General features: G+C 36.5%; 7 protein-coding genes and 1 pseudogene across 12 annotated transcripts; 5 read left to right on the forward strand and 3 right to left on the reverse strand.

The window, feature by feature from the left end:
• Positions 1-974: 974 nt before the first annotated feature.
• On the forward strand, positions 975-3,323 carry LOC106312267 (probable fructose-bisphosphate aldolase 1, chloroplastic). Its single transcript, XM_013749719.1, has 7 exons — positions 975-1,230; positions 1,310-1,579; positions 1,983-2,092; positions 2,215-2,305; positions 2,382-2,520; positions 2,597-2,727; positions 2,816-3,323. Exons 1-7 carry the CDS (start codon positions 1,051-1,053, stop codon positions 3,092-3,094), a joined length of 1,200 nt encoding a protein of 399 aa, XP_013605173.1. The 5' UTR covers positions 975-1,050; the 3' UTR covers positions 3,095-3,323.
• A 141-nt stretch (positions 3,324-3,464) lies between these two features.
• LOC106312268 (B-box zinc finger protein 18) lies at positions 3,465-5,232 on the reverse strand. 2 transcript variants are annotated; one of them, XM_013749721.1, is made up of 5 exons: positions 4,931-5,232; positions 4,493-4,589; positions 4,300-4,415; positions 4,051-4,227; positions 3,465-3,965 (listed from the first exon to the last, which is right to left on the reverse strand). In XM_013749721.1, exons 1-5 carry the CDS (start codon positions 5,021-5,023, stop codon positions 3,891-3,893), a joined length of 558 nt encoding a protein of 185 aa, XP_013605175.1. In that variant the 5' UTR covers positions 5,024-5,232; the 3' UTR covers positions 3,465-3,890. The 2 variants fall into 2 exon arrangements, with proteins under 2 accessions (XP_013605175.1, XP_013605174.1); XM_013749720.1 differs by having other exon boundaries at positions 3,471-3,971; positions 4,931-5,227.
• Positions 5,233-8,996: 3,764 nt separating this feature from the next.
• LOC106312258 (kinesin-like protein NACK1) lies at positions 8,997-14,764 on the forward strand. 4 transcript variants are annotated; one of them, XM_013749708.1, is made up of 16 exons: positions 8,997-9,184; positions 9,288-9,350; positions 9,443-9,500; positions 10,475-10,762; positions 11,065-11,154; positions 11,237-11,337; positions 11,423-11,536; positions 11,621-11,702; positions 11,852-11,919; positions 12,013-12,078; positions 12,170-12,294; positions 12,448-12,784; positions 12,893-12,991; positions 13,092-13,748; positions 13,867-14,177; positions 14,254-14,764. In XM_013749708.1, the coding sequence occupies exons 4-16, from the start codon at positions 10,543-10,545 to the stop codon at positions 14,576-14,578; spliced, it is 2,595 nt and encodes an 864-aa protein (XP_013605162.1). In that variant the 5' UTR covers positions 8,997-9,184; positions 9,288-9,350; positions 9,443-9,500; positions 10,475-10,542; the 3' UTR covers positions 14,579-14,764. The 4 variants fall into 4 exon arrangements, with proteins under 4 accessions (XP_013605162.1, XP_013605161.1, XP_013605163.1 ...); XM_013749707.1 differs by lacking the exon at positions 9,288-9,350; XM_013749709.1 differs by lacking the exons at positions 8,997-9,184; positions 9,288-9,350 and adding an exon at positions 9,224-9,287.
• Positions 14,765-15,504: 740 nt separating this feature from the next.
• On the reverse strand, positions 15,505-16,009 carry LOC106310126 (30S ribosomal protein S31, mitochondrial-like). The gene has a single exon (XM_013747335.1). The coding sequence runs from the start codon at positions 15,965-15,967 to the stop codon at positions 15,692-15,694; it is 276 nt and encodes a 91-aa protein (XP_013602789.1). The 5' UTR covers positions 15,968-16,009; the 3' UTR covers positions 15,505-15,691.
• A 590-nt stretch (positions 16,010-16,599) lies between these two features.
• On the reverse strand, positions 16,600-19,031 carry LOC106307735 (ubiquitin fusion degradation protein 1 homolog). Of its 2 annotated transcripts, none has more exons than XM_013744769.1 (10): positions 18,973-19,031; positions 18,536-18,581; positions 18,373-18,450; positions 18,163-18,187; positions 18,023-18,055; positions 17,813-17,934; positions 17,593-17,723; positions 17,286-17,509; positions 16,948-17,201; positions 16,600-16,863 (listed from the first exon to the last, which is right to left on the reverse strand). In XM_013744769.1, the coding sequence occupies exons 2-10, from the start codon at positions 18,536-18,538 to the stop codon at positions 16,765-16,767; spliced, it is 969 nt and encodes a 322-aa protein (XP_013600223.1). In that variant the 5' UTR covers positions 18,539-18,581; positions 18,973-19,031; the 3' UTR covers positions 16,600-16,764. The 2 variants fall into 2 exon arrangements, with proteins under 2 accessions (XP_013600223.1, XP_013600222.1); XM_013744768.1 differs by having other exon boundaries at positions 16,642-16,863; positions 16,948-17,204.
• A 146-nt stretch (positions 19,032-19,177) lies between these two features.
• Positions 19,178-21,118, forward strand: LOC106307704 (NADP-dependent D-sorbitol-6-phosphate dehydrogenase-like). The gene is made up of 6 exons (XM_013744732.1): positions 19,178-19,398; positions 19,676-19,770; positions 19,862-19,979; positions 20,071-20,203; positions 20,340-20,559; positions 20,681-21,118. Exons 1-6 carry the CDS (start codon positions 19,266-19,268, stop codon positions 20,909-20,911), a joined length of 930 nt encoding a protein of 309 aa, XP_013600186.1. The 5' UTR covers positions 19,178-19,265; the 3' UTR covers positions 20,912-21,118.
• A 1,075-nt stretch (positions 21,119-22,193) lies between these two features.
• Positions 22,194-23,335, forward strand: LOC106309289 (annotated as a pseudogene).
• Positions 23,336-24,187: 852 nt separating this feature from the next.
• Positions 24,188-24,724, forward strand: LOC106311260. Its single transcript, XM_013748473.1, has one exon. The coding sequence runs from the start codon at positions 24,206-24,208 to the stop codon at positions 24,722-24,724; it is 519 nt and encodes a 172-aa protein (XP_013603927.1). The 5' UTR covers positions 24,188-24,205.
• The last annotated feature ends 2,057 nt before the right edge of the window (positions 24,725-26,781 follow it).

Genomic DNA, 26,781 nt, shown 5'->3' on the forward strand with positions numbered 1-26,781 from the left:
CTTTTAATATTTTGAAAATTCATACAACAGAACACTACTACACATTAAATCTTAATAATTGTTTGATTTGATTTTTCATAATTTAGTATATTGAATTGTATCGATTTTCTAGTCAGAATATTTTTTTTTAATTACAATTAAACTAAAATAAACTCATCTTGTTACTTTTATCTTAGGATGAAAAATATATTTTTTAAGATTGTGTATAATTTTCTATATGTTGTTTTCCATAAAATTAAAAAACTGAAGTGTCAATAAATTTTGTTATGAAAATTCTAATTGTTCAATCAAAAATATATTGATAAATAAGAAATACTATATATATTGTTGTAGCCTCACGTTATAAAATATTTATTTGGTTTTAAAATAACCATAAGATATAATAATTTTTGGAAAAAATAAGATATTAAATAATCATTTATGTTATATTTATTATTATTAGATCAAAATATATTTATAATAAAAATATTATTATCTTTTAGAAAAATATATCTGAATTATTATATTTTTAAGTTTTTGTGAAGTTATTTATATATATATATATATTTATAAGTATAAATTTTTAAAAGTTATTGACTTTTTTTATTTTTGTTGTAGGAAACATAAAGAATAAAAAAAACTAAATTCGTTTTTGTATAAATTTATATGTTTATATTTTATAATTTTTTCTTTTTATTATTTATGTGTTTTAATAAAAAAGAAAATTACATTAAAAAGTTAGTCACAGTTTTATTAAGAAAAAAAAAACATAGATAATTGTTATTAATGGAAATCACTAATAATAATAAAAATGGAAATCACTAATAATATTTTTAATTCATTAAGGGTGTAAGTGTAATAAACCAGCGTGAAAGTTAACGTGTACCCAATACATAAGAAACTGACTTAATATATTATCGTCCACCTGGCAAATACTCGTCAGCCGGTTCACGAGAACCTCAATTTCCCCATCTTTGTGTCCTATATAACCACTGAAAACGCATTATGATTGTTGGCAGCGTGTTTAACAGTCTCAAATAGTCTAACCAGAAGAAGAAGATCATAGCAACAATGGCTTCAAGCTCTGCGTCTCTTCTCAAAGCCTCACCGGTGAAATCTGATTGGGTTAAGGGACAGAGTCTCCTCATCCGTCAACCATCCTCAGTCGCAGCTATCCGCAGCAACGCAGCACCTTCCGCTCTCACCGTCCGTGCGGCCTCTGCTTACGCCGACGAGCTCGTCAAAACAGCCGTAATCATCATATCAGAAATAATATTCTCTAAATATTTCTTTTATCCATTCGTTCAGTTGTTAATATGATTGGTGGCAGAAAACAATCGCGTCTCCGGGACGCGGAATATTGGCGATGGACGAGTCAAACGCGACTTGCGGGAAGCGTTTGGCGTCGATCGGGCTAGAGAACACGGAGGCTAACCGTCAGGCTTACCGGACGCTGCTTGTGTCAGCTCCAGGATTAGGACAGTACATCTCCGGAGCTATCCTCTTCGAGGAAACTCTCTACCAGTCCACCGTTGACGGCAAGAAAATGGTTGATGTTCTGGTCGACCAGAACATCGTCCCTGGCATCAAAGTCGACAAGGTACTACTATACCTACTACCGTATATCACTAACCTAGGTTTAGCCTTTAGGCATTTCGGTTCGGTTCTGTCTCGTTTCGAAAATTCAAAATTTTCGGTTCGGTATAACCTTACCGAGTATGAATGAAACTTGCTTCGGTTCGGGTCGATTTTATTCATTATAATTATCATCATCGGTCTGCACTTTACTAACAAATTTCGGTTTAGTTTTGATCAAGTTCGAATTGGTATGTTGGTTCGGTTTAGGTTTGGTCTCGTCAGTAAATTTTAACTTGGTATTGAAATGAATTTGTTTTGGTTGGCTTGTTTGTTTGTTCAGATTAATTTGTTGAAACGAAAAAATGTTGAAGTTTGAATGGAAGTGTGATGATGAAAGTGGCTAATGAGTTTTGTTATATGAACAGGGTTTGGTGCCGCTTGTTGGGTCTAACGACGAGTCATGGTGCCAAGGACTCGACGGTTTGGCCTCTCGAACCGCTGCTTACTACCAACAAGGTGCTCGTTTCGCCAAATGGTACGTTCGTATTCTCTGATTACACAGAGACTTGGTTACATTTTATGCCATATTGGAAGTAAAAAAAAAAAAGTGGTTTGATTGGGACTCTCATGTATTATTATTATTATTATTATGATTAGGCGCACTGTTGTGAGCATTCCAAATGGACCCTCTGCTTTGGCTGTTCAAGAAGCAGCTTGGGGACTTGCCCGCTATGCCGCTATCTCTCAGGTACAAATACATTTCTAAATCCGCTGTTTCTCATCTACATCGCTGTATATACTTATTATGGTTTTGCGTTCTGCAGGACAGCGGTCTGGTACCCATTGTGGAGCCGGAGATTCTGTTGGACGGAGAACACAACATTGACAGGACATACGAGGTTGCAGAGAAGGTCTGGGCTGAGGTCTTCTTCTACCTCGCTCAGAGCAACGTCATGTTCGAAGGTAACACTTTAAACGAAGTTTGTTTTAAAATTGATGATCAAGGCGCAAGTAAACAATGCAATACTTTTGACGACAGGCATCCTCCTGAAGCCGAGCATGGTTACTCCTGGTGCTGAGTCCAAAGACAGAGCAACTCCCGAGAAAGTTGCTTCCTACACTCTCAAGCTCCTTCGCAACAGAATCCCTCCTGCTGTTCCCGGAATCATGGTATGTTTTTCTTTTTTCTTGCAGCTCAAGAAACTATTTAGTAAACAAGATTTAGAACCAGTGATTAATCGATGTTATATCATCGCAGTTCCTGTCCGGTGGACAGTCCGAGTTGGAGGCGACTTTGAACCTGAACGCAATGAACCAAGGACCGAACCCATGGCACGTGTCCTTCTCCTACGCACGTGCATTGCAGAACACTTGCTTGAAGACATGGGGAGGCAGAGAAGAGAACGTGAAAGCGGCTCAGGAGACCCTCTTGACCCGAGCCAAAGCCAATTCGCTGGCTCAGCTCGGGAAATACACCGGAGAAGGTGAGTCCGAGGACGCCAAGGAGGGTATGTTCGTAAAAGGCTACACCTATTAAGCTGTTCCGTTTATCAAAACTCAAAACTTGAGCGTGATTGTGGTGTTTGAGTAATATTATAATACTCTTCTTATGCGACTAAGTTTTGTTTCCTTATCGTTTGGTACCACCTCGTTACTACTAATAATTGAGTTGCGTCTGCTCTAATTGTAAGACGCATTCAAAATCTCTGGCTTTGCTAGCTAGTTATGAAACTATTGTATAATGATAAAGACGTTATGCTTTTCTATCTTTTTTCCCTGTGTCTAGAGCCCATGAACCACAACAGCTATTACAAGAAAATGCATGTGCTTTTAATGGGCTTCACCTAATGGGAGATTGCAGCCAAAAGGCATGTGCTTTTAATGGCTGTACCTAAAGAGTGAGATCAGATATAAATAAATGGTTCTCACGATGATCTCTTAACTCAGAGCCACCAACGCATGTGCTTTAATGGCTACAACCTACTGAAATAGTTATCAAGATTCTAGTACTTTCTCTATCAAAGTGGTGTTCTGAATGTGACAGTTTTCTTAACAGAGACTTTCATAGTTTCATTGAGACATTAACTATGATGAGTCGTTTATACACAATCTCTTCTAAGCTTTGTTATCTAATCAACCAATCCGCAAAAGAAAGAAAAACAGAGAAGCGATCCAGATTTTTTTTTAATAAAAAAGCTTATTTGTTTCAGATCTTTTATCTTTATCTTTTAAGCTAATTTCTTCAAAAACAAAAAAAAAAAAACATAATGCACAATACTGATAGTGTTCTTGCATGCCTACATACTTCTTACTTGATCTTAGTGTATCTCTGATCACTCTCTTTTAAACGTTCCAACAGGTACAACGCCTACAGGCTCATGGTTGTTTGTGCTATTTACATCGATACCCTGCTCCTTGAAAATAGAAAGAAAAACAGTTTAGACTTAGACACCATATAGAATAGTTGAGAGCCAAAATTAGAGAGACACGTACTTGGTGATTTGATCCAGGCTCGTGTACTCTTTGAGGGTTGGAGTTAAGATCAATCATATTATGATCACCATTCCCATTTGATTCTTGACCTCGACCTGATGAGGAGACCTTTTGACGGTTTGCTTCCTGACACCTTAGTCCCAGATCATCTGCGTGGTTAGGCTTATCACCTGGAAACTACACAACACACACACATTGTAGAGGAAACACACACTCAAGATCACATTTATAAAGAAGCGGATTCCAAACCTCAATCCTCTGTCTTAGCAATAGAAAGCGCCTGTGAGTTCTCTTGCCGCCAACATGAACAACCATGTCGCATTGTAGACAAAGAGAAGTACCGTCTATCTCACAGTAAAAGAAGGCTGTATAAAAAGAAAAAAAAAAACACCTCATAAAAAAAAGAAACTTTCTTTTACTAAACACGAAAGTGGAAGCATACCAGGTGCATTTTCGCATATGTCACAGCTTGGCGCATTGCTGGGATCAGCCAAACCTACACGGACATGTCGGCTAGCTAGCTTGTTGCACATATGAACCTGAAGACAAGTAACAAAATGTTCTCTCACTCTCTTATAATTTATATGATCCGTAAATCTCTTCCTGTTGTAATAGAGTGTGTTTCACCACAGATAATGCTCAAAGAAAATTTAACATTTCTTTTGAATCAAATTTATCATTTTATTCAAAAAAAAAATACTCAAAAGAAAAATGCAAATTCTGAAGACATGCATACATAACAAGATGAAGTTACTCGATAACAATGTAAAGACAACTAAACAACAACTTTTTTGCCTGTAATAATAGTCAAACTTTTTTGCATTGGTCGAGAAAAAATAAACTGTAAACTAAGAGTTTTTCAGACAAGTGGGTATATTACTTTTTCGTCGCAGGAGCAACAGAGGGCAGCTTCGTCGGCGGCGCAGAAGACTATTGCGGCGGCGCTCTCACAGGCATCGCACAAAATACGCATGTTTTCTTCTTATTTTTTCTTTCGAGCTCGCGATTCTAGCTATGTTTGGACAGTGAAGAACACTTTGAAAGTTAGCATCTTTTTGCGAAACCCATATTTTGATTGTTGACCCGGGGAAGAAACAAGATTTGTAGGATGAATGAAGATTTAAGTTATGAATCAATCTCTTTCCTTCTTTAAAATATTGAAGAGACGGAGAGCAGCTGTCTATAAATTATGATGGATCTCCACACGCTGAAAGTAGATATTTTATGTATACTCGCCCTCTCTCCCGTTTACTTCATTTTTTCTGTGGTTGATATTTTTTTTTCTTTTTTACCAGCGAAATCAAAATACTTATTTATTTATTTATAATTTTTTCCAACAATAATTAAATTATAATTATTTTGAAATAAACAACTATTTAGAAAAGCAAATCATAGAACATAACATATTATAAACCATAGCAGAAAGAATACTTCAAACATTTTTTACTTTTATTTATCATTCCATTTTTTGTTTTTGTGATATACGGTGCCGTGCAAAGGTCTACTGGGACTTGAGACAAAAATAAAAATGGGATCTTTTAACCAAAATTTATGTTTTAATAAAAATATAATGTATAGTTAAAGAAAAATTAGCAAGTATTATGATTTAAATTAGTAAAGATCAAGAAAAAATAATCACTTAAAAGAACTAGTGAGTCTTATGATTTATAATTAGCTCTGTAATAAACAAATAACTCTACCATAGTATAAGTTAGTATGAGATGTTAACTTAATAAAGACAAAAAACTAAAAATACTAGAAAAATAAATTAATGACAGAGGTCTATACATGAAAAAACATATACATGAATGCAAGAAGACATGGTGATGATTAAATAAAAAGAGACAAAATACATATAGATCATGTAGGATAATGCGTAAGAAATAAGTTGTACAACTTAAAAATATATATACACTGAAACCTCTATAAATTAATAATGTTGGAACTACACCAAAACTATAGTTTTTTTATTAATTTATAGAAATATTAATTTATATTAATTTATAGAGATTTTTAGTGTATATTAATTTATAAAGTATTAATTTAAAGAGGTTATACTGTATATAGATCATGTATAAGTAGTTGAAATTTATTTTCTTTTTCTATTTAAGAATTTTGATATCATAAAAGGGATTTTTCTTTCTGATTTCGAAAAATTGACAATAAAAACAAAATATTTTTTCTGATAAAAGGAAAGAAGAGCAACTGTAGGAGTTCGAACTTCAGTCGATAAGATAATCATAATGTGTTTAATAAGACTACTATGCTACACAAGATTATTGAAAATTTGAGACTTTAAAATGTCTATATATTTTGGGGGTCTTTTTGGTAACAAATGAAGCACGCCTCTAGCAATATATTGGATCGTAAAATTTGATTTTTAAAATTTTATTGAAATTCTTTCAAATGATAGTAAAACCCGGTCACTAAGATCACATAAAAATATCATGTAGTAATTATAAGATGAGAAAATTAGTAAACAAGTTTTTCTAGTTTCCCAAAATGAAAGCACTCACCATTACACATAGTGAAACCACGGACCAAATACACAGAGGTAAAAAACCTATTAGTAGTGGATAGTGGGAGAAGTTATATAACTTATGTTTTACAGGATATAAATTTGATTCAAGTGCATAACATATAATGATATAATTTGATAAATAATTGAAAGGTCAGACGTAAGGACAAAAAGAAAAACGAATCTAAGCTCAGGGTCGGAATTAGGGACCCAATGGTAAATGAGAAACTTCAGTAGACAAAAGACTCGCAAGTGCTGTCTCCTTTGTTTTATAGAATGTTCGAGTTCGTCTCTTCTCGTCCATGGAAATGTCTCTATGTCAATTCCAATTTGTTTTTTAATTATCTGAACAGAAATATAGTGTTGTACGATTGGTTAGATTTAGGTAATAACAGTGAAAAATATTAGTATGAGGAAAAATAAGGACCACACAAGAAATTGAAAACAGAAGGAAGGACGGTAGGGCCAAAACTGTCGACAGCCATTGAAATCATTGGTGGTGAAGAAGTAATTGTCGTTTCTAAGTTAGCAGGCTTTGTTTTTTTTTCCAGTTTTCCTGTTATGTCCCGATATTCGATTTTGACTAAATTCTAAAAACCAATCTACTAGAAAGATTTTTTCTGTTTGCGTCGGCGTAGATATTTATAGAGTTTAATACTTTTATATTCGGAATGGCCATCATATTTCATTTTTCATATAATAGATTGTGATAATATTATTGACGGAGTCAAACTGGATAAAAGAAATGATCAGACAAATTTTATTTTGAACTTATTTGTTATTTTATGATAAACTATAAATTTATAATGTCGATTTACATCCAACCGTTCTATATGCATGCACTAAATCACTTTATGATAATCTATTATTTTTAATAATTTACAACATATCACATTTTTAGGATCAATAACTATTTGATGATCCAGGATCTGAAACACATATAATTATTAATGACCTTCCACGAGAGGAACCTTCATCCTATAGAAGATCTTCGGCGGGCTATCGATGCAAATACTGAATGGTATAGGAATGTTGTTCTCCCTAACTCTGGACCACGACAACAAGTTGTGAAATCTTCAAAATGGGAACTTCCACCAATAGGTTGACTTAAGTGTAATTTTGATTATAGTTCTGCCTCTAGAGATACAATGGATGGAATTGGTTGGATTTTAAGGGATGATTTAGGAAGATTATTGGGTGCGGGAAATGTTCAAGTACAAAAGATGCAGACATCTTTAGAAGGAGAAGCTTTAAGTTTTCTTATAGTTCTTCAACAAGTTTTGGTTCTTGGTTTGCGAAGAGTATGGTTTGAAGGAGATAACCAAAAGTTGTGTACAACTATTAATCAAGTTAAAGACCATATGGAATTGGGGAATTTGCTATGTGATATACGTTGGTTACAACTTCTTCCAGAATGCTCACTGGACTTTGTGAATAGAGAAAAGAATCAGGCGGCTGATGTTATTGTTAAAAATACTATTCATCAAAGTGTTTCTGCTCTATTTTATCATTTGCCTCCTGTTTGGCTAATTAATTTCTTGTATCATCCTTTTACAATCTAATGAAATTTACCTGGTTAAAAAAAAAAAAATATATTAATGACCTTTTAGTTAAATCACTGAATTAAATGAGTTTTCACCGGCTGGGCAAAGTTTATGTTTTAGAATACAAGAGGTTGAGCAAAGTTTATATATATTTTTTTAACGTTTGGGTCTTTAACACATCAATAATAACGGGCATGTATGTATAAACTCAACAACAATAGTGGGCTTTTATGTGTAAGCCCACGTGCTTGTTCCATGCATAATTTTGATGTAATGATAAACGTTACCGACTGATGAATTGGGACAAGATAGTAAAATGTGTATGCTGTTGTGGGCAATATCAATTTATTTGATACATTGGTATGAAGGGGCAATTTATTACAGTTAATTTATGATCTAAGAGATAAAAAAAGCTTATGAACTTATGGTTTATTACTCCTTTTGACTATATCTTCTTTTTTTCTTGTTTATTTAACTAACCGCAAAAACTTTTATGTGATAAATGGACCGACAAAGTAGGAAAGCGATCCGTAATTTACGCAATGTTACTTACTTCACGTTTGTTCGGTAAAATGAGATGCCAGTTTGGTTGATTTATTTATTATACGTACGAGAGAAGGGAAAACCTCTGAACCGTGGAGAGAGTCTCTCACTCTATATAGAACAAACCCTCGGGCACCGGAAACTTCAACGGCTATAAAGCAGCAGCGGTCCTCGTGCCACGTGGCAAACGAGTAGTAAATGAGAAGATCGAAAACATCACTAAAATTTAAGGAAGAAAAAGAAAAGCGAACGGCCACTGCTTTTAATGCACGTGGCAGCTTTCTCAGATTCCCGACAACGTTCCAGGGGTAAAACTGGAATTTCAATGGTATCGTTCTTCCACCGCACTCTCGGCCCGGCGAATAGAAAAAAGGAGTGTGAAAGAGAGAGAAAGAGAGAGAGGCGCTTCCCTACGAGATTCGCGGGACCAAATCAGTGTCCCCATTGGTCCCTCCCATGGCGATTTTTTAGAGAGCAGCAGAGGAAGAAGAAGACGACGAAGCCGACGAAGAGGAAGAAGAAGGAGGAGGTACTGTGCTGTGATTCTCTCTTTTCTCCGGTTATTTCGCGCTACTCTTAGAGATCCATCGCGTTCTCGATTTACACTCACTGTTTCATCGGGGTTGTTCTAGGTTCCTCATATTCCACCTTCACCGTGCTAATCACTTTTCGCCTAATTTTATAGATCGATTTTGGTATTATTCGTGGATCATTTTATCTGGATTTGATTTATATATTCATAGGCTGTGTTTCGCGCTAATGCTAATTTCTGTGGTGGATGTTTCAGTCTTTCATATCAGAGCTTCTGGAATCACTTTGGGGAAGAAGACAAAACCACTCATTAGGTAAAACAAGCTACCCTCTCTATGTAAATGTATATTATCAACATCTTCATATGAATCAGAGAAGAGATTTAGGGTTTAGTTTTTAGATGGAGAGATGCTTTTTTTTAGATTTTTTTAATTTTTGCATTCAAAGTCAAATCTTATATTATATTACATTATCATTCATTTTTTAATGCTAGCTAACTCATTACCTTTGTTTTCCCTAGTTACATTTATTGTTTAAGAGAAAACTCAAGTGCACTGGTGAGATAGACTTGTGATTACAACAATTAAGGATATAGTTTCTCTCTCTCTCTCTTTTTTTTTTTTCTTCTGTCTGCTTTTGCGTGTGTAAGATTACAATTAAAGTACTTATGAATCTGATAGCATTTAAACAAAGAAGGGTGGGTTGTGGGGCCATTTTATTACTTGTTTTTCGATTAAAGAAACTTTGGATTGATGATGATGATGCATTACTTCGTTTTCAAGCATTGTGGGTGACCACTACTCAATAAAGTCGGTTATCTTTTTGTTTTTCGTTTCTGCTTCTTCAGTTAAAGGTTGATCACCTTCTAAGTAAACTCTGTTATCATATTTTTAATAACAACCTTATCCCTGTTTATAAGTAATCTCTCTTTCGGTATCTTTTTTCTTTCTGTTTTTTTTTTTGTTAAGTAGTGTTTTAAATAAATTTTGAAACTCTGATCATTTAATTGCGGTGGAATCCACATTTTCTGACATTATGAGTTGAGCTGTCCAAAATTCTCTCTTCTTTTGGAAAACACTAAAGGAATTTTCTATGCATGCTTCTTGTTTTTAGTTTGGTAAGATGAGATGTCTGACCTTTTATCATTACTTTATGGTTGTGTTAGTTGGAAAATAAGGACTCTTTCGTTCTCTTCTCATTCCTTTTCTACTCTTCAAAGCTTTCATCAATCGTCAAAATATCAACGTAATGCACGAATACATCAATCTTAACGTTTGAACTATTTCAGGAAAACTGGCTCGAGATTCCTCTGCTTAAAGAGCTAACTGTTCATCACTGTGATCTGACAAATTACCAATGGGAGCGATTGCTGGAGAAGAGCTGAAGAAAATGGACAAGACACAGGTGCCTGTAGCCCGTGAAGAGAAGATAATGGTTCTGGTCAGACTGAGACCTCTGAGCGAGAAAGAGATCTTGGCTGATGAAGCTGCAGATTGGGAATGCATCAATGACACCACCGTTTTGTATAGAAACACGTTGCGCGAAGGCTCAACTTTTCCTTCTGCATACACATTTGGTAAGGATTGCTTCTGTTGTTTATAGTTTATATTACGACTATATACTAAGATCAACTTCATTTTTTAAATTTGTTTCTTTGAAACACCGAACAGTATCTGTACTGCGTCTTATAACAATCTTACCTTTCATCCAAAACCATCTTGGGCGGTATATTTTGTTCACAGTACATATTTTTCACTGTCTTAACCTCTCTAAAAACTTATTTCTACCTGGCCTTGTCTCCTTGAATTTTAAGCTTAAACATCATATATGTGAGTTCATCTGTGGATGCTCATTTCTCTTTTGACATATTGATGACAGATAGAGTGTACCGAGGTGAATGCCCAACCAGACAAGTTTACGAGGATGGTCCCAAGGAAGTTGCTCTCTCGGTTGTTAAAGGAATCAACTGTAAGCTTCTATGATTGTTGTGATGATATATAGATATCGATGGCATCAAAAGCTAAGTTTTCAAATAATTATTGGTTCCCAGCTAGTATTTTCGCATATGGTCAGACGAGCAGTGGAAAGACATACACAATGACTGGTATTACCGAGTTTGCCGTGGCTGACATATTTGACTATATATTTAAGGTACTGCCAAAAATTCAAGTCTGATATTTTTCTCCATACTAAGATATGTATTCGCCGTTTTCACTAATTGCACTGGACGCTGCAGCATGAAGATAGGGCGTTTGTTGTGAAGTTTTCGGCTATAGAGATATACAATGAGGCCATCCGAGATCTTCTCAGCCCGGATAGTACACCACTGAGGCTACGAGATGACCCTGAGGTGAAAGATTATTTGTCCTTAGTGAGAAGTCTGTTAGTTAATAACCTTGCGTGACTCTTCACTCTTGTCGTCTATTCCATTCAGAAAGGAGCCGTCGTTGAAAAAACAACAGAGGAAGTCCTGAGAGACTGGAACCATTTGAAGGATCTGATCTCTGTTTGTGAAGGTATTGACCTCAGAAAGTCCACCCATTTTCCATTACTACGAGCCATTTGGTAGTTTTGTAGTTTGCTTATGCTTTGAGACAAGTTTTCATGTATAAAATGCTGTCTGAGAAGGATCTCTTGTCACGTTTCCTCGTTGAACTTTTTGCAGCGCAGCGGAAGATTGGCGAAACCTCATTGAATCTGAAAAGTTCTAGATCTCATCAAATTATTAAACTAGTAAAGCTCTAATCTATCAGTGGATGATCTAAGGAACAAAGATTTATCTCTTTTATAGCTTGGTGCCTTATCTTAGTTGTTAATTTTTTGTAGACAGTTGAAAGCTCTGCTCGTGAGTTCCTAGGCAAAGAAAACTCAGCCACTCTCATAGCGAGTGTGGTATGTACTTATCTGCTTTATCTGTTTTGGGTCATAATGCTCCAAATTTTTCCCAGTCATCGTGTTTGTGGTCATTGTTCTTTATGTACAGAATTTCATTGATTTGGCCGGGAGCGAGCGCGCATCGCAGGCCTTATCAGCTGGTGCAAGGCTCAAGGAGGGTTGTCACATCAATCGAAGTTTGCTGACTCTAGGAACTGTGATACGCAAACTCAGGTGTGGAACTGTACTTTGGTTAACAATACCAAAGTTTTTTTAACATTTGCCAGAGTTCAATATTGATGAAACAAAAGACTGGTCTTACAAGCTTCGCTATTTGTTTTCTGAGAGATAATGTGCATTAACGTAAAGACTATCAACATGATGCAGCATGGGAAGACAAGGACACATCAACTATAGAGACTCCAAGCTCACACGCATTCTTCAGCCGTGTTTGGGTGGAAATGCCAGAACCGCCATAGTCTGCACGCTGAGCCCAGCAAGGAGCCATGTGGAGCAGACTAGAAACACGCTTTTGTTTGCCTGCTGTGCTAAGGAAGTCACCACGAAGGCGCAGATCAATGTTGTTATGTCAGACAAAGCTTTGGTGAAGCAACTACAGCGTGAGCTAGCCAGGCTCGAAAGCGAGCTGAGAAACCCAGCCCCTGCCTCCTCAAGTTGCGATTGTGGGGTTGTGCTGAGAAAGAAAGACCTTCAGATACAAAAGGTATGTGCTTCAATGAAAACCCAAAAGTAATTCCACAGATCCGTTGGCATGCTTGGTTGATTTATAGGTAGTTGGATTTACTCTGATTAAGGTTATGATGTTGTGCAGATGGAGAAGCAACTCGTAGAAATGACTAAACAGCGGGATCTTGCTCAGTCTCGGCTTGAAGACTACATGAGGATGGTTGAACAAGATGATTCTTCGAAGGTATCAGTTTAATCGACATATAATCAAATAATCTAATAACCTGCAGATGTGATTGCATTTCTGCCTCAACCGATTGCTTATTTTCTTCCCTTTTTCGAAGGCTGGAACTCCACATTTCCGTAACCGTAACCGTAACAACAAGTGGGGCGATGGTTCAGTGTCAGAAACATCAGGTGTGGTTGATCCAGACAGGACTAGTTTCATATCAGATGGCACGTCCACGCCTCTGTCGACTGCAAGAGCTCCTGTTAGGTCTCACCCTGACGAGGATCTAGAGGAAGTATTGTCTCCTGGTCGTTCAGGAGATCAATCTGAAGAATATTGCAAAGAAGTACAATGCATTGAGGTGGAAGAATCAGCCAGTGAGATTGTTTGCAACGATGAAGGAAGGGCAGATGCAGAAACGCATTTGGGCCAGAGTGCAACGGCAAACGGTGGAACAGGTGTCGCTCAAAATAGGAATCCGTCAAGTGTTAGAAGCGTTAGGGTGAGGAAGAGTTGGAGCCGCGGAGATACTGCGCCGGGGACAAGCACTCCCCCTGACGCCCTGGAGATAGACTACCCTGGAAGACCGGAGGTTCATGGTATTGCGTTTCCTGAGTTAGAGTCTGGCTCTGGTAATAAATTGTTGAGGAATGATTCAATGTCTTCTCACGGAAGCGATTCCACTGAGGCTCACAGCGTCGGAACACCGATGGTGGGAGAAGATGGAGGTATCACCAGCATCCGGTCATTTGTTGAAGGGCTCAAAGAGATGGTAAGAACCACCTCTTTCTTTTGCTACGAATGATTGAACTTCTGACGCCAAACTTTGTGTTCAGGTTTTGGATCCTTAGATGGTCAAAGTTTCTTACAGTCAAGCTTTGTTGTTTCAGGTTTCGGATCCTGATAATTCGGGAAAATTGGGGAATGACATTAGTCTGGAGGCTATGGAGAAAGAGGTGTCCGGGACGATGACGAACTGGGCAGAGGAATTCAACAGACAAAGGGAACAGATTCTGGAACTTTGGCAGACATGTCATGTCTCGTTAGTGCACAGAACATACTTCTTCTTGCTCTTCACGGGAGATCAAGCAGATTCGATATACATCGGAGTAGAGCTAAGAAGACTCTCCTTTATGAAAGAAAGCTTTTCTCAAGGAAACAAAGCCTTTGAAAGAGGACAAACGCTCACAGTAGCTTCAAGGTTAGTTAGTTCCTTTAGCATTTTGCGTTTGCATAGTGTTTTATTTTACCTACGCGTTTTTTTGGTATCGTTGTAGTTTGAAAGCACTTCAGAGGGAGAGACGGATGCTAAGCAAGCTGGTTGGGAAGAGGTTTTCTGTAGATGAAAGGAAGAGGCTGTATGAGAAGTTTGGGATCGATGTTAACTCGAAACGCCGGCGGTTGCAGCTGGCGAACCAGCTATGGAGTAAACCCAAGGACATAACCCACGCGGTGGATAGCGCAGCCGTTGTAGCGAAGCTCGTAAGGTTCGTGGAGCAAGGAAGAGCAATGAAGGAGATGTTTGGTCTGAGCTTCACGCCTCCACTTCCGACAACTCGGAGATCTCTTACCTGGAGAAAAAGCATGACCACGTTTTTCTGAACGCGTTCACATCAATGTTTTTAAAGGTTGTATATCTTTTAGGTGAGTTTTTGTTTCGGTGTTTGATGAATTAGATGTTTGAACAGCTTAAGGTGATCTCTCAGTTTGTTTTGGTATAATGGGAGGGCTTTTGATTTGGAAACAGACAAGAGATTTATCTGATTGTGATCCTAGTTCTAATCATCATTGGTTATGTGCGTGATATATAATATCAGACTCTTCTCCTAGTTTACTGCAACGAATAATCTCTTCACATGAGTAAGGATTGGAATTAGTTATGGCATCTTTAAAAGAAAACGTTTCAAGCCCAATGACTCCTAAAATGTTCATTGAGTAACAAACGAGTTTACTTCTGCTTTTAAGTAAAGAACACAGTCGCTATGAAAAATAAAAAGAAACAATCTTTTGAAAGTGAAAACACCCAGCTCCATCCTAACGCAGGTTCAAGTACAGAAGATGGAATCCAAACACTCAAAATAAACTCAAGAAAAGAGAGACGTTAAGCAAATAACGTAACAATCAAATCACTCTAAATATCGCGAGTGCAATCATCTATGATGGTTAACTCAAGATGATATCTTGAAACTAGATCCTTTTCAAACAACAAAAACAATAAGCTAAAATCATGAAACTTTCTGACCTCTCCTGGTTGCACCATTGATCCATGATGATACATATTTAAAATAAAACATTAAACGAAACCAAACGAGTTTAACACAATCGTCCATTACAATATGTAATGAACATCTTCCCAGGCTCTAGAGTTTTGGTATTAACTAAACGATCCTACATTCAACCATCCGAACATGATTCAACATTCGTCTGTTGTGTGACACACATTCTATCACACCAATGTGGCTCGGGTCTACAATCTTCCTACACCAACCTAACTAGACAACAATCTACGATGGTAATGGTCAATTAAAAAACCAAAAATAATTCCTCCATGAAAATCAACATTCTTCTGCACAAATTGGCATCAATCCAGTAACATTTTATTCAATCAACACAGACGAGTTTATACTCAATGACTCATGAAGAAGAAGTATACAGACAAATTAAAGAACTGGAAAGTCACCAAAGGAGAAAAAACAGTAACGATAGTGAAATTCTTCAGATGAGCTTGAAAGGGAGAGGCCAAGGAGTGGACCTGGGAACCTCGAGCTTGTCTTTGATCCTCTCAATCATCTTCTGCTTCTTCCCTCTCGAGTTCCCGTACGATCCTTTGAACCTTTTCCCTTTCTTCGTCTTACTATCCCCTCTCCCGCACACTTCCATCGCCGCCGCCGCCGGGGATGACGAAGAACACCTCTTCACTGCTGCAGGCGTACCCTGCGCCATCATAATCCGCCGCGTCGTCGCGCCGCACCACTGCATCGCCGCCGCCATCTCTCTCTCTCCCTCTTCCTCTCCGTCTCGCACGCTCTTAGACAAAAACATTTCTAAAACCTCACCTTTGGGCCAGAAATTAGGATGAATGGGCTTCGATCGTGAAAGCCCATTAAGGGCCCGTTAAGTTCTTCTCCTCTTGTTTCAGTATGTCCACCACCCTCCCCCTCCGCCACTCACTGTAAACGATCACATCAGAACACACGATAGATTCACGTGGATGACTTGGTGAATCTCAATCTACGAGGCCCTCACTAAACCATCCTATCAAGGTAACAACATACACATAACATGTGCTAATATTGCTAGACTAAACAAGGTCAAAGGCTAAAGCAGAGTGTTCTCGGTTTTGTTGGTCGTTGCATGGCTACCAGTTCCTGATTTTGCACTCAAAACTTTGCTTGGAGAAGTTGCCGCTGTGGTTCTTGAAGTACAGAAGGTCTTACCTGTAAGAGCCAAAGAGCTTGGCTTTGAGTTCAAGTACGAATACGTGAAAGATGATGCACTCAGAGCCATTATGCAATAGAAGCATCCATCGTTATACCTTTGGTCACGTAAAAACAAAGACAATTCTTTCACAATTGACATTTCAGAAATCAGAGATCTCAGATTTGTATAGAAAATAACTCAAAAGAAGAAGACATGACTTGATTCAATTTCCAAATCACAGACCCTGCGACATATCAAGCAATTAATTTATTAAATTATTTGTTTTTCCTTGTTTGATTCGAAGTACAACGAATACTTATATAGTACAAAACATGAGAGGATCATAAAATAAACTGAGCAGAGACTGATCAACCCCTCAACGAATACTTCTTCCCAGTGAAAGCTTGGAACTTAGGCTCTTCTTTCTTCTCCTCTTCCTCTGCTTTCGTCTCTTTCCCAGCTCCAACCTGTAAGAACAAAATTAAGAGAGCAACATTCATTCGTATTTGTCTCTCAATCTCATTTATCACCAAGTTTGAAACTGTATGTACCTTTGGAGCTTCTTTGGGAGCACGGTTTGCGTTGCCCCCAAACACAAGCTTTCCTTGAGCCTGTCGAGCAGAGCTACTACTTGCTACAGAAGCCTGTCCATTCCCATTAGCAACAGCGGGCTGTTTATCTTTTGAGCTAAAGGAGGAGGAAGAAGATGCAGCTGGCGGCTCATACGAAAGAGGTCTCCCATCTAACCGTCTTCCAGATCCCGTGAAAGGGTTGAACTTTGGCTCAGGTTCAGGCACAACTTCCTCTGCTGATTTTTTTTTTTTTAAAAACATGATAATCTAACAACTTGAAAAGCTAATAGTAACTACATCTAATGAGAGAAACATACCTTTTGCCGGACCCTTAGCTGCAGCAGGTGCTGTTTTGGGACGTTCAGGCTCCTTGTAATCAAGGGGAGGTGCAAAATCAACCTCACAGTCTGTCTCTATGATGCTGATTCCATTAGCAGGCTTTGTTTCAACTATATCTATAAAGTACTTCTTATTGTTGTATGGAACCATAATGCTATCCCCAGTGGTTAGGCATGAGTAGTTCCTCAAAGCAGTCTCCAAGCTGCAAAGGCTCATTCTTTCATCAGCACAAGAAAGTACACTATCCAAGCAAGAATCAACAAGACAAGTACATGAGGGACTCACATGGCTTTCGGATTAGATATATCCAGGAAGTCCGTAGTGTGCGGCTGTAGCTTAACATAGATTCCCTTTGGAAGAGTGACGTTTCTGACTTTCACAATGTCTCCTTCTTGCAGCAGCAGATTCTGCATCATCTGGTAACGTATCAAAGTAGCAAAACAATCAGGCCTCATGATGAAAGAGTGTTTCAATTGACAATCAAACGAGGAAACTGATAACTTACCCAATATGGCATGTAAATCATGCCTTCTTCAGCAATGAACTCGAGGACTCCACAGTGTGTAACACGTTCGATTCCAGCATTACGAAGCTCAAACAGCATTGGATAGTCAATATGCAGAGAGGCTGTAAAGTTTCCGCCAACATTAGTACTCTGATATAATTATTAAAACCAACTCCTAAAGAGAGAGAAAGAGAGAACGTATTGGCATACCGAGACGGTCAAGGGCTGATGGTGGCATTATAACTGAAATAGATTTTAACAAACACAAAGACAAACTCGAAACATGAATAATATAAAATAGTAACAATTGACTGGAAACAGACATGAAGAAAAGAAAGAAAAAGTCTTACTCTTGTCACCACTTTCAATTTGGGGCTGCAAAGAGAGAGAAAAGGAAACAAAAATTAGAAACTCAAGCATTCATAATTCAAACTTTGAAACTCAGCGTTGTTATGAATTCATCAGACGACTATGGTTTCAACATAACACGGCACACTCTCAGATTAACTTATCAAATGGAAAGTAGAGAGAGAGAGAGAGAGAGAGATGTAATAAGAAACCTTGTCGATAAAAGATGCAGGATAGCAACGGTAAGTCTGCTCAAAGGTGGTTCCATGGTAATGGTATCCGTCGAAAAACTGCATTGTGATTATTGATTGAAGATTAACGGTTAAAAGAGAAAACCTTTGTGGATAAAACAGGTTAGAAAAAGAAAGCACTTACCATAGTTTAGGTGGTAGATAAATAACGCAGACACCCAACTTTCAACCTACCCGAGAAGAAACGTCACTTATATAAGAACCACTTAGAGATCCAAAAGCATAATCCTTTACATAAATTTAGGGAAAGGAGAACAAGGGCACTCATAAAGTTTAGGGGTTTCACATGAATTAGTTCACCAATTCGAATCATAAGAAAACCTAGATTCGAAGAATGATCTAGAATTCGCAGAATCCAACCTTACCCACAAAGATTAAGATCAATTCTTATATTAATCACCCCAAATCTGAAGAATCCAATCACAACAAAATAAGCTATTTGGTAGGTATAAGAGCGATACAAACACAAAAGCAGAAAACTTGGAATCGAAAGCTAACTTTTGAGATTATCAGATGAAAACTAGGGATATCGATCGATTGAGCTACCGATTGGAGAATTACCTGAGAGAGAGATAGAGAGAGAACAATTGATGAACCCAACACCGAAGCAAAGTAAACTTGGAAACAGTGATTATGTTTTATACCAAACGTTGCGTATTTCAATTGGGCCTACACATACGATATTAGTTAGCCCATTAAGGATGAGTGATTGTCTGGCCCATTAGGCCTAGATGTAAACTCCTATGTTTGAGATCATCTTCTTTTTAAAGATCTAAACAACGTGTGCGTTACCAAAAACACTCGAGTGACAACTCTCAATCCGACCAGATATTCACCCTATCAGGAAGCTGAAAATGGAGATAACCCTGAACAGTGGATACAAGATGCCGATCGTCGGCTTAGGAGTGTGGAGAATGGAGAAGGAAGGGATTCGAGACCTCGTCATCAACTCCATCAAGATCGGCTACCGCCACCTCGACTGTGCTGGTACTCTCTCTTACTCTTTCTCTCTCAAATCTTTATTTGTTTCTGATTATTGTCTGTTGAATAGAGTACTCCGGTTTGTTGAAACTGTTTTGAATAGATTTTGGAAAATGTCTAAACTGTAATAGTTGTTAATTTGAAAGTGAATCCTGCTGAGATAAGTTTCTCCCTGTAGATCTTGGCATTTATCTGCAGTCACAACTTTTTTTTTTTTAAATGTAATAAACAAAGCTTGATTATATTTGGGGAGTCTTATTAAGTATGATTTACTTGGGCACAGCTGATTATAAGAACGAAGCTGAAGTTGGTGAGGCTCTCACTGAAGCATTCAAGGAAGGTCTAGTCAAGAGAGAGGATCTCTTCGTTACAACCAAGGTCCCACCCCCACCCCACTTGATTCTACTTATCTTTAATCTTAAAAGAGGAGAAATAAGAAAACTCTGATCTTTCTTTGGTTTTCTTGCAGCTATGGAACTCAGACCATGGCCATGTTATTGAGGCTTGCAAGGACAGTCTCAAGAAACTTCAACTTGATTATCTTGACCTTTACCTCGTTCATTTCCCCGTTGCAACTAGGCACACTGGTTACAACATCTCTTCCTCATAACTCTGTCTCAAGTAGAGAGAGACCAATCCTCCTATTTGAGACCATCTCCATATTATGTGCTTTTGCAGGAGTTGGAACCACTGACAGTGCTCTGGGCGATGATGGAGTGTTGGACATAGATACCACCATTTCTCTTGAAACCACATGGCATGACATGGAAAAGCTTGTTTCTATGGGTCTGGTCCGCAGCATCGGAATCAGGCATAGGGAGGCTAGAAGAAAATCATCTAAATACTTTTTTTTTTTTTTTTAATTATTAAATACAATGAATGATGCAAAGTCTCACAATATCTTAACTACGCCTTTTGTTTTGGTTGCTGATTTCATTTGGTTGCAGTAACTATGACGTGTTTCTAACGAGAGATTGCTTGGCTTACTCCAAGATCAAGCCTGCAGTGAATCAGATAGAGACCCATCCTTACTTCCAACGCGACTCTCTTGTGAAATTCTGCCAAAAGCATGGTATCTGTGTCACAGCTCATACTCCTCTCGGAGGTGCCACGGCTAATGCAGAGTGGTTTGGTACCGTGTCATGTCTCGATGACCCAGCTCTCAAAGTAAGCCCAGCTTATTATTTGTTTGGATTGAAACAGTTAAAACACTGAACATTTGACTGTTTTATAAAAGGTCCGGTGTTGATGTCTGAAGAATCCTTCTTCTTCTTCTTCTTGTTGACAGGAAGTGGCGGAGAAGTACAAAAAGACAGTGGCACAGGTGGTGCTGAGGTGGGGGATACAGAGGAACACAGTGGTGATACCAAAGACATCGAAGCCTGAGAGGCTGGAAGAGAATTTTAAGGTTTTCGACTTCGAACTGGCTAAAGAGGACATGGAGGTGATCAAGAGCATGGACAGAAAGTACCGTACGAACCAACCGGCCAAGTTTTGGGGGATTGATCTCTACGCTTGAATGATTGAATGAATGGTGATCACCACGCTCTTGTCTCTCATGAATCGCAATCTATTATGAATAAGAGAAGAAGCTAAGCCGTAGCTTCTTCACCTGTGGGGGAACATTCTCAATGGTTATTTAAACTCGTATGTTAGAACATGTTATGGTTTTAATATTTTCACATTTGATGCTGAAGAAGAAAAAAAGTGGCAGTTTTTCTTATTATACACAATGAAAATATCTTTTTGAAAAAGACACAGTGTTTTGAAACCAGATCCGGATCCGCGGTTGAACCGGTAAACCCGGCAACCCATAAAAAATCTGGTTTGGATTTTTCACAAAACCCAATATTTAAAAACCCACAAAAATCCAGCGGAACCCGATACTGGTTGAACCAATAAATAACTTTTACTTATTTTAAAAATTTTTAATTATACTTTTAGATTATGTTTTGTATTGTAAATTTCTAATTAAAAAGTTATATACCGACAAAAAAAAGTTAGGTTTTTTCTTTTCAGTTTTATATTTGTGATTTTTTTTATTTTAATGAAGATTTCACAATGCCACTTGAAGAAAATAAAATGAACGATAGTAGAGAGAACCAAAACTAGTTGATGTGATTTGGTGTTTGTTTATTTTCGTTATTGATAATTTATTATAATGATTTTTTACTTTTGGTTTATTTTGTATTTGAAATTTAATTTATTATTCACATAAAACATTTAAATATTTATAAATTTTATGTCTTGATTTTTTTAGATGTCATAACTCTTACCTTGTTAGACAAAATTATAAATAGTCTACACTATCTTTTGATATTTTGTATATCAAATGAAAATAAAATATAGAAATTAAAGTTAAGTATTTTCTAAATGTTATTAAACATAAAAATATACATATCCAAACTATTATTTTATCTTTATAAAAACATTTAGAAAATATTAAACTTTAGCTTCTATATTTTTATTTTCATAGCTGATATATTATTATATAATAAAATTAATTCATTTATTAACCCGCCGGTTCGCCCGCGGTCGACCCAGTGATCTAGCGATCCGGTAAGTCGTCCGGTTCAATGTTCGGGTCGGGTTTAAGTGTAGTCTTCACACAAAGAGGAAAAAGACGAAAATGCCCTTGATATTTGTTATTAGGTAGAATTAGATAAGAGCACGTCTATCGGTTGCTTTTACATAAGGTTCTAAAAAAATTTAAATATTAAAATAATAACAGAAGGAGAGAGAAGGTTAAGAGAGACTTTATACATAGTTCTTTTAGGAATGGTTCTAAAATTTGTGTTGCTATGTGTCATGATATTTGTGGCTTATCATTTACCAACAAAATTAATTTTAATCAAAAAAAGTTTATTATGTTATAATATTATTATTTAGTGGTTTGTATACTGATTTTTAGAACTTCACTGATGGTGGTGCTCTAAGTATTGAGCTTCTTTCTTCTTCTAACCTTGGTCATGAACAAGAAGATCATGTCCATCCTCGCCAAGAGAGACGCTGCAGTACTCGAGAGAGACCAAGCTTCCTCTGCCAAAAAGGAGGCCCTAGCCAGGCCTGACCCGAGAGTTCTGTAGACTACAAGCAAAAACAAAGTTTGGACCGCTATAGTTAAATTTTTTTAAAAAATAGCCTTAGAGATGATCGAATCCTTCATAATTTAGAGAAGAAATAGAAACTAAACCAACTAAACTACGTAAAATTTTGAGAAATTTAAGTTGATAATTTACTTAAATAGATACGGCAGGAAGCTAGTGCTTCTATAGCTTCCTGCCGCTACTAGCCCTAGCAGCTCGGGAAGAAGCTCTTCAGCAACGGGACAAAGCTCTGACCGAAAGAGACAAAGCTCTCATAGAAAAGGATGATGCATTTGCTGCACTTCAACACCATGTCAAAAGTCTCAACTTTGCTTTGTCAGAAGAGAAATGTTGTGAGGGGGATGATGGTGAAACCCACAAACTTGTTGCCTTTTCTCTCTATCAACAGCCAACAAGAAGAAGAAGAAGAAGAAGGTGACCAAAAGGAAGAAGGAGAACAAACCAAAAGGCAAGAAACTGGGTGATGAAGATCTGAACCCTTCTCCTGGAAATAAATTGTAAAACAGATTGGTACTGTAACGACGTTGGTTTAATCTTTGATGAGAGGAGGACAATGCAAGTGCTTGTGTGCACATGCACAGACTCTCTGCACATCAGTGTTACAAATGGGGGAAATGGAGGTTGGCAATCGTCTTGCTGCACAGCCACCTTGTCGCAACACCCATTACCGCAGGTGCCAAACAAGAGGCACTCTAGGGTGGGAGGGAAGAAAATGAGCGGAAACGTGTTCTCGAGGTTACTAAGCTTAGCAGAAATGATATGATCTGTTGTGTCCTCTTGATCTAAAAGACTATTGGGCTAGGCATAAAACTAACCGCTACATCACTATCAAGTAGCTAGCCTCTGGTGTTCTCTCTTGTGTTCTTAATAACCAAGTTTAGTTGTTTGTCGTCTCTTTGTCCATAGTGCTTGTGTATGGTGTTAGTTATGTTATGAACGGGAAAAATGGTTTGAAGACTTAGGTAGCACTGAAGCTTCTTCGGACGTCCGATTCAGAATCGGAATCAGAATCGAATGTTTGTGGAAGCTCCTGAAATTTTGCTTCCGTTTAGAAATCAATCTTCCATTAAAAAAAACTCAATGTCATTTATATAAAATTATGTTTTTATTTTATATAAAATTCAAAATTAATAGTATTAAAAAATAGAAAATATGTAGATATGTAGATATGAAAACTAATATAATAAATTATCTTTGTGCATAATAATTCTTTTATAAGAAATTTTGCATATATATTCAAATATATTGTGACAGATATTTGTGAACTACCAAAAATAATTAATTTGATAAGGCTTTTTATAAGCTTAATATGTTAGCAAGTCAACTAAATGGAATACAATTAATTTAGTGATTTTTTTATTATTTTGAATCATATATTTTTAGTCAAAAGTTATATATATATATATATATATATTGGATATACGCTTCCAACACATACTTCCTAGTATTTTCTTCTAGGCTTCTATACATCCATGTAATATAGCTGAAAACTAAAGAAATATTTGTTTTTGACTTAAAAAAAAAAGAGAGTAAATTTTCAGAGTAGAAATCTCTAACAATAAGATTACAGAATCTGGTTGACAAAAAAAAAAAGATTACAGAATCTTCTAGCTTTTTAAAAGTAAAAATCAAAACTGTATTTAACGTGTACCCTTCCTTCACTCACACTAGTGGTCTAATTCTTTTTTTTTTTAAACTATCTGAAAATGGAGAGGGGTCAGGAGAAAGGCACTGAGAAGCAGGTGGAAACGGCAGAGATGGGGTGGTTAGCCAAAACGAGATCCTTCTTGGAGATTCCAAACCCGGCGATCGTCAAAGTTTCGGTGATTAGCAGCTCAGCTACGTTCACATCAGGAATTGCCTTTGCCTTTGAATGGTTATTTCACGGCAGGAGCCACATTGGATTCGGGTGGATCATCTACTACGCATTGTTCTTGATCTCTCTTCCTCTTCTCCTCTTGATTGGTCTCCGTATCCTCATGGCCATCTCTTGCTCTAGCCGCGGCTCTTCTAGTCAGATTGTAGACTCAATCGCAGCAGCAGCAGCCAAAGAACCGTGTGCTGAGGAGGCGCAGCAAACTGAAGAAACGGAGAAAAACAGTTGCCGGAGTTTAGCTGTTGTAGTTGATTCTGATGAAAGAAAGATGAACAGAGACGAGAAAACTCTAAAACGCGCCGTTTCATTCCCTTCTCATGGCAAAGTAAGATCATGTCGTACTCGTTAAAGACAAAAATGAAAAAAACCAATGTTGTTTAGCTTTTAATTATCAGATTGTTCCAGGAATCTAATAATAAAAATAATGAACATGTCTGTGAAGTTTTCTTTGACATTCTTTTTCAATGATCCTCAGAAAAAATCGAATTTAGTAGACTTTTTCTGTTCTGTTCTGTTTTTTGCATTACGAGTGTCTCGAAATCGTAAAGTTCATGAACATTGTCACGTGTCATAACAAGTCCATTCAACGAAGTTGCGTATGTGTGGGTTCCATGTGCCGCGTCAATGTCTCAACAGTCCCCACACGTGCGGTGATTTCGAAAAGTTTCATTTTCAACGATTAGTTGCGAGAGGACTGGATTCTATTTGAAAATGATTAGATAGGATTAAAGAAAAAAAATCCCCAGTGGACTGGACCCTTGGAGCTGGGCCTGTGCACACGTACATAACATTAAACTCTACGGTAAAATTATTTTAAACAAGTGGTAACAAGCTAAAGACTGAGAGCATATCATTTCCGATATTGCGAGTTTGCATCGTTTTTTAATTCAATAAATTCTGGACCAAAATTCATAATTTCTTAGGGACAGAAACAATATTCTATTGTTAATTTTTTTGTTCGTGGCTACTGAAACTCGAACCTAACATTTTAGAAAAAAAACTTTATTAGTAGAGTTACAATTCCGGATAAAATTAATGAATGATAACTATTTAAATGATACATTCGATATTGCTAAACTAGTATTTAGCTCTAAATTATTCGACTAAAAATGGTTCACTATATTAAAAATGGTTCACTATATGACAGGTTTTATCCCATCAGCTCTTTGTTTGAACCAAAAAAAAAAGATTTCAAGTTAATTCATTTGGTTTTATAATGTAGTGTTGTTCAATGATTGATTTTAAATCTTTTATCAAAATCTTGTATTATTGGTTGCTATAAACTTATGAAATCTAGTGTTATTGGTTCTAGTATTTACAATCTTTTCACTAAAAGAAGGTAAAATCCATTGTTATTTAATTTAAGATTTAAATCCAAGATTTAAAATCTTGTGTTATTCATGTTTGATAAAAAAAATTCAATTCCTTTGACTTAAAATATTTTCAATGGATTTGAATACAACTTTATGTGTAAAATATTTGAGTCAAAATCAAACATATCTAAATAAATCATATATCTTAGATTGTAAAATGAATAAAAAAATTTAAAATAGGGTAAAATTTAAAATCTATCCTATTTTAAATCTGATAGAGTTAATTTCAACTTATGTAACCAATAACACCCACTAAGCTCTTTGTAAATGTAATTTACAAAAAAAAAACTTAAATCTCTTTTTGGAAGTATAAGAGGGTGTTATTCAATAGGTGATTTATAATCAATTCTTGATTGTAATCAATTAAAATTTTAAATTTAAACATAGTTTTTAGTTAATGAATTCTAAAATTTATGGAGTGTACCTTGGATTTTGATTTCAATTATTTGTTCATGAGAATTCACCACAAATAATTTGAAATTAATTTTAAATAATTATTTTTAAATCTTTTGAAGTTGAATAACACTAGATTTTAAAAACTGGATTTAAATCATTTGTTGAATAACATCTCATTTTTACTAGATTTATAAATACCATATTTAATAACACTATATTTAAAATAAAATTTAGAATCATTTGAATAACGATGGATTTTACTTAGATTTAAACTCTATTAAAATATAAGTTTGAATAACACCACCTAAAGCTTTTTCCTGTCACATGTATTCTGGAATTCATTATTCACTCTATTAAGTTTTCTACATTAAGTATTTTTTTGGTCTTATTTAGTGTTAATTAATGCAGTCATTGACAATGTAAGTCCTGGACAAATCTGATTGGTAGAATGGTGGTATAAAAAGGAATTACAATTCTAAAGTTGAATAAATTAATTAATATTCAAAGTTCCATTTACGGAAGATTTCATTCAGCAAAGAATTAAATTTATATTACCATTTAGTACACACACTTTTTTCATCTCACAAAGTGTACATCAACTAATTTATTTTTAATTACAATACCAAACTTATAATTA

The sequence above is a fragment of the Brassica oleracea genome, chromosome C8 (genome assembly GCF_000695525.1).
Source record: "Brassica oleracea var. oleracea cultivar TO1000 chromosome C8, BOL, whole genome shotgun sequence".
Lineage (NCBI taxonomy): Eukaryota > Viridiplantae > Streptophyta > Magnoliopsida > Brassicales > Brassicaceae > Brassica > Brassica oleracea.